This window comes from Cebus imitator, unplaced genomic scaffold (genome assembly GCF_001604975.1).
Source record: "Cebus imitator isolate Cc_AM_T3 unplaced genomic scaffold, Cebus_imitator-1.0 Scaffold62, whole genome shotgun sequence".
NCBI classification, from domain to species: Eukaryota; Metazoa; Chordata; class Mammalia; order Primates; family Cebidae; genus Cebus; species Cebus imitator.
In genome coordinates this window covers 3,009,410-3,016,430 of record NW_016107377.1, presented here as the reverse complement: position 1 = coordinate 3,016,430, position 7,021 = coordinate 3,009,410, and the positions used below count along the sequence as shown (strand labels likewise).

The following is a 7,021-nucleotide window of genomic DNA, read 5'->3' as shown; positions in this document are numbered from 1 at the left end:
AAAAAAAAAAAAAAAAAAAAAAAAAAAAAAAAAAAAAAAAAAAAAAAAAAAAAAAAAAAAAAAAAAAAAAAAAAAAAAAAGGAAAAAATAGTTTGGATAGTTTGGTAAAAGGTTAGTGGTTAAGAACATGATTCTACAGTGAGAATGCCCAAGTTCAAATCCACTTCTGTTACTTATTATCTCTATGTGATGCTGGAAAAACATATTAACTTCCCTTTGTCTTTGTCTAAAATGGATAATACAAGGCTGTTGAAAGGATTAAATGAGTTATTTAAAACCACTAGATACCATTTTAGTAACGTTAATTATTTGTTTTTTAATCTTACTATTTGACTCTATTTCTTTAAGTTAAATGTAGAGTGGTCTCTAGGGTTGGCAATCATCGCTGTGATTCTAGCATTTGAGATACAATAGTGAAATTGCTGGCGCAGTGGCTCAGACCTGTAATCCCAGCACTTTGGGAGGCCAAGGCACGTGGATCACCTGAGGTCAGGGGTTCGAGACCAGCCTGGCCAACATGGTGAAACCCTTTATTAAAAACACAAAAATTAACCTGGCATGATGGCAGATGCCTGTAATCCCAGCTACTCAGGAGGCCGAGGCACGAGAATTGCTTGAACCTGGGAGGCAGAGGTTGCAGCGAGCCAAGATCACGCCAGCACACTCTAGCCTGGATGACAAGAGTGAAATTCTGTCTCAAAAAGAAAAGATACAATAGCAAACTTAAATAATAATATTATAGAACATACTATATATTATATGGTGTTTTAAGATTTTTTTTTTTTTTGCACTGTTGCCCAGCTGGAGTGTAGTGCCAGAGATCTTGGCTCACTGTAACCTCCAGCTCCTGGGTTCAAGCGATTCTCCTGCCTCAGCCTCCTGAGTAGCTGGGATTACAGGTGCCCACCACCATACCCAACTAATTTTTGTATTTTTAGTAGAGACGGGGTTTCATCATGTTTTTATAGCACTTTCATATATTTCATGTTGATTTACAATAAAAACAGTTACAGTATTACTCTGATTTTTTTTTTTTTTGAGATGGAGTTTCACTCTTGTTACCCAGGCTGGAGTGCAATGGCGCGATCTTGGCTCACTGCAACCTCTGACTCCTGGGTTCAAGCAGTTCTCCTGCCTCAGCCTCCCAAGTAGCTGGGACTACAGGCACACGCCACTATGCCCAGCTAATTTTTGTGTCTTTAGTAAAGAGGGAGTTTCACCATGTTGATCAGGATGGTCTCGATCTCCTGACCTTGTGATCCACCTGCCTCGGCCTCCCAACGTGTATTACTCTGATTTTAAGGGAAACATGGCTCTTAAGTAAAGATACAAATAATGGAGCCTCAGCCAGGCGTGGTGGCTCACTCCTGTAATCCCAGCACTTTGGGAGGCTAACGCAGGGGAATCACCCGAGCTCAGGAGTTCGAGACCAGCCTGGGCAACATGGTGAAACCCCGTCTCTACTAAAAACACAAAAAATTAGCCGGGCGAGGTGGTACATGCCTCTAATCCCAGCTACTCAGGAGGATGAGGAAGGAGAATGCTTGAACCCAGGAGGCAAAGGTTGCAGTGAGCCAAGATCATACCATTGTACTCCAGCCTGGGTGACAGAGTAAGAATGTCTCAAAAGAAAAAAAAAAGGCAAATAATGAAGCCTAACCTAAAATTCACATCTATTCTAATGGCCTTTCATCATAATAGACAACAGATAAAGTGAATATGTGTACTGGGAATTTGATCAAACTTAGAAAGGTGATAACTGTATTATTTTGTATAATTATTCTGGTGAAGAACCACAAGAAACCTCAATGTATAGATCTTCCAGATCATTAAATGTCTGCTATAGAAAGACAATAAAAGCATTTAGAAAATGGGTTTAACACAATGATCAAAACTCTAAGAGAACAAAAAATGAAGGGAAAGGCAATGACAAAATAGAAATGGTGGACTCTCAAAGGAATGTGGGAAAGTGTCGGATAAAGCATTAGAAACCAATCTAGCCAGACTGTGGTGGTACATGCCAGTAGTCCCAGCTACTCGGTAGGCTGAGACAGGAGGATCAATTGAGCTCAGAGGATTGAGGCCACAGTGAGCCACAGTTGGGCCTGGGCCACGGAGTGACACCCAGATTCAATATAAAATAAAACAAAAAATAAACTAATCAAATCTTTATATGAACAAAGTAGTACTGTAATGTGATTAGTTATGACATGACACTTGGCTATAAATACAATTTACAAAAGCTATACAGTATTCACTTTAACATGCATTTGTTAAATGAATTATCAAATCACAGATTACCAAAACTCCAAGATTAGTCTAAGAAGTAAGGAACAAAAAAGATTCTACCTTGTCAATAATGGACTGCATGTGAGATTTATGAGACTGGTCTCCATAAAGCAAAGAGGACCATTGGTCTGGTGCAATTCGTAAGCCGGCTTCCATAGCAATCTGCACTATCTGGGAGTCATGTTCTCGCCTCAGAGCTTCATAGGTTCTAAATTCTTCTTTCAGCTGCATCAAAGAAGAGTCTTCATCGCGTTTGGTGACCTAATAAGACACAAATAATCTCATAATAAAGTTTAAAAAATGAGTTTATGCTTTATATGAACACATAATTTTTAATGTAACAAATTTAGCAGCAACAGCAAGATTAAAATGGAATATACCATTTGCCTGCAAAATATTTTCTCCTCAACTTGTTGAGGTAGGTATATTATTATCACCCCAATAACTTACATTCTGAATCAAGTTGGATTTAGGCCAACATTTTCTGGTAGGCCTTTCAGAAAGCATCAATATAGACTGAAAATCTCTTATCCAAAATGCTTAGGTCAGAATTGTATCAGATTTCAGATTTTTTCAAATTTTGGAATATCTGCATTAAACCACTTGAGCATCCTTCATCTGAAAATCTGAAATGCTCCAATGAGCATGTGAGCATCATGTTGCTGTTCAAAAGTTTTGGATTTTGGATTTTTGTGTTAGGGATAGTCAATCTGCATGTGCTGGAATGAAATCCAAAGATTTGATAGACTTTAACACATACGTGCAGTTTAAGGTGTATGTGTATGTATATACATTTTTGAAAAAAAGGAAACACTAATACAATTATATATTCTGAAAAACAATACGTTTCTTCTCCATAAATATGGATTGTGACTCCTGGGCTTGCCTGACAATGAGCTGGTTGGGACTGATGACTGTATAGCTTCAGATGCTGGTGCGATTCTAAAAATGATTTAATTTGTACTTGCCTTAATTTTCCAGGGAGTTTTGTGGGAGTTTTGTGGGCTCCGACCAGAAAATGCAAAGTGTGAGATGCTAGACTAGTCATAATAATGATAATATCATTTAGTAATAAAAATAGCTACCACTTTTTCAGCACTTAGTATGTGCCAGCCAATATATTAAATTACATTATTAACCATTATAGTGCTGGATTAACTCATTTACTTCTCTTAACTTGTTGAGGTAGGTATATTGATATCACCCCAATAACTTATATTCTGAGTCAAGTTGGATTTAGGCCAAATGCTTAACAAATCAAAGTAAACTAATTAATTCTAGTCTAAGATAACCTCTACCCTAACATGTTTTAGAATACATTTTGCCTTGTTAACATTTTATTACCACAAGGACTCATCTTCTTATTGTACAAAATTCCCATTTTCATCCCTCTCACCAAAGAAACTACAAAATATTGTAATCAGGACTTCTAAGTCACACTGCTATAAAATTAACATGAGTGGTGGCATGTGCCTGTAGTCCAGCTACTGGTGAGGTTGGGTGGAAGGATTGCTTGATCCCAGGCAAGACTCTCTCTCTCAAAAAACAAATTAATAAATAAACGTATGCATTGTTTTTTGAAAGAGTGAGTCTTGTGGGATGTATTCTATTAGAATACATTTATTCATTACAAGGAAGAAAGTCTAACTTACATTTTGTTAGAAACATACATATGCAAACCAAATTGATAAAAATCAAGAACTACAGTCACAAAAACTGAATATATTGTGCCATTATTAAAAGGCAAGCCAAAAGACCAATGCATGTTTAGCATCCCCTCAATATATGCTGAACCTCATTAAAATGCAGAGTATGCTTTCTGTATGTAATAATGGTTCCCTGAACTTGGCTCTCACCACTCTCTTTAACTAAAAACAATCAAGGATTTCCAAGAGATGAAATGTCTAAGTCTCAGAACTTTAGTAAGAAAGAACAAATTATCCTGCAGCTCAAAAGGGCTGTTCAAATGGAAATATAGGAGATACTAAAAGGACCCAGAAAGAACACAGCTGTATGGACACATATTCCTGCAAAGAAAATAATCATGACCTGAGTGAAAAAGCAGATTTTTGCAAATTTCCAATTTTCTTTATTCCTGTTAACGCTTTTTTTTTTTTTTTGAGGTGGAGTCTCGCTCTGTTGCCCAGGTTGGAGTGCAGTGGTGTAATCTCGGCTCACTGCAACCTCTGCCTTCTGGGTTCAAGCAATTTTCCTGCCTCATCCTCCCCAGTGGCTGGGATTACAGATGCATGCCACCACATCCAGGTAATTTAAAAAAATTTTTTAGTAGAGACAGGGTTTCACCATGTTGGCCAGGTTGGTCTCAAACTCCTGACCTCAAATGATACATCTCCCTTGGCCTCCCAAAGTGCTGGGATTACAGGTGTGAGCCACTGCACCCGGCCATATTACTGTTAATGCTTTAGAGTTCAGAGAGGTTCGCTTCATGGGTATTCTGGATTTTCTTGATCATGTATTCTTCTTCACAGGGGAAGGCTGAATATTTTCTTTCTTTTAAACTCACAGGGGAAGACTGAATGTTTTCTTTCTTTCTTTTAAATTCGCAGGGGAAGGTTGCATTTTTTCTTTCCAAAGTTTCCTATATTATAGCTGTCTGGTGTTGTTAATGGACAATTAACACTGCAAGCAGACAGACACTCTAGAATGTAGTCTGTAAACATGATTTACTACACTGTAAAATCACGTTACTCTAACCACTACAACGAGTGAGTTATTCAGAGACAATCTGACCAGTTAAAGTAATTTTAGCTAGGGGTTCTTACAGCTCCAGAGGCACCCACAGAAAATAGAGGCCCATTTTCAGTATATAGTCTGACTCCACAAAGAAACAGAATAAGGTCACCATTTAGCTAGAGATTTAAAATTGTTTTTGTTTAAATGAAATCTGTATGCTCTCCGGTTAATTTTGTGAACGATTTCCTCCTTCTCAAAGGATGAGATAATAGAATTTAGTAGGATAGCTAATGTGGCGGTTTTTTAGTTTATGTGTGTCAGCTTACAGAATGTGGTGATCTGAGAATGCATTTCCTTACAGCTAACATGAATGAATTAACAATTGTTTTTAAAAGACACGGTTTTCAAGTACTGGTTATGAGCTGTGCCAGAATCAAGACAGTTTGATTTTTAAAAGTCAGGAAAAGAGGCTAGCTCTGGTGGCTCACACCTGTAGTCCCAGCACTTTGGGAGGCTGAGGTGGGCAGATCATCTGAGGTCAGGATTTCAAGACCAGCCTGGCCAACATGGTAAAACCCTGTCTCTACAAAAATTAAAAAAAAAAAAAGAATTAGCTGGGTGTGGTGGCAGGTGCCTGTAATCCCAGCTACTTAGGAGGCTAAGGCTGGAGAACTGCTTCACCCAGGAGGCAGAAGATACAGTAAGCTGAGACTGCACCACTGTACTACAGCCTGGGTGACAGAGCAAGACTGCATCTCAAAAAAAAGAAAAAGTCAGAAAAATAATACTGGACGCACAATAAATCGTACATGAGTAACAATATTTGAGGCAGCGCTGATTCAATTTGGGATAAGGGACTACGTCCAGCATTACCATATAAACTGAAATGGCAAACGGAGCTTCATTATTGTATATGAGAAATTACACTAGGAGAAAATCTCTGAATAAAATTTATTTGGTGACTCACCCTTTTAATCCCAGCACTTTGGGAGGCCCAGGCAGGCAGATCATCTGAGGTCAGGAGTTCAAGACTAGCCTGTCCAACACGGCAAAACCCCATCTCTACTAAAAATACAAAAATTAGCAAGCCAGGCTGGCCCTGCTTGCAATCTCAGCTACTCAGGAGGCTGAGATAGGAGAATCACTTAAACCCAGGAGGTGTAGGTTGCAGTGAGCTGAGATCACACCACTGCACTCCAGCCTGTGCTTCAATAACTCTCTCTTCAGACCAATTCTGCATAGTCTTGGTGACATAGTTTCTTAGTCTCTTCAAATACAAAAATCTATAAACCTTGATTTGATCTATATTGTTCAATACTGAACATATAAAAATTCAATATAATAGGATTTAACTGTAATAAGACACTATCTACATTCTTTAAAAGAATAAAGAAAAATTGCTGAAATTTTCTGAAAAGACACAGGCAACTTCACTAAACTCAAAGTTTTACTACTTAAGTTTGGGGAAAGAACAATGTTTTCCTTTCAAGCTGAGCTTTAAGGTAGGTTCATACCTTGAAACAGGAGGCTCTATAAAGGAGCTGAACAACATGCCCAATGCTAGTTTTAGAGGCTTGAGGAAACCGTGGCTCCAACCTTTGCACCACAAAGAGAACCAATACTTTTCTTGACAAAGCAGAACCGTCTTCTAAGGCCAGCAGAACCAGCTTTAAAGCTTCCTCCTGCATTGCTAGGGAAAGTTGGGCAAAACCAAAATTTATCAAGTATATAAATAAGGTAAATCCATGTATTAGAAAGGGAATACTCAATCGTGTCGGCAGCTATCACTCAATTAACTGGCAACACAATAAAATTAACCAGCAACACACTTTTCAAACCATTTTTGTGGGCAATTTTGTACTACATTCTATATATTTTATGAAGAAAGCAGCTAAGTGATTAATGCATTTAAGAAAAACTTCTATCGCCGGGTGCGGTGGCTCACATCTGTAATCCCTTTGGGAGGCCGAGATGAACGGATCACGAGGTCAAGAGATCGAGACCATCCTGGCCAACATAGTGAAACTCCGTCTCTACT

General features: G+C 38.3%; 1 protein-coding gene across 1 annotated transcript in view; it reads right to left on the bottom strand.

The window, feature by feature from the left end:
* Positions 1-7,021, bottom strand: part of RC3H1 (ring finger and CCCH-type domains 1) — a 93,459-nt gene that overhangs the window by 46,961 nt on the left and 39,477 nt on the right. Inside the window, exons 5-6 of the mRNA XM_017529911.2 lie at positions 6,498-6,673; positions 2,350-2,550 (exon numbers count right to left, since the gene is read on the bottom strand). Of these exons, the coding sequence (XP_017385400.1) occupies positions 2,350-2,550; positions 6,498-6,673 (377 nt within the window). The remainder of the gene's footprint in view (positions 1-2,349; positions 2,551-6,497; positions 6,674-7,021) is intronic.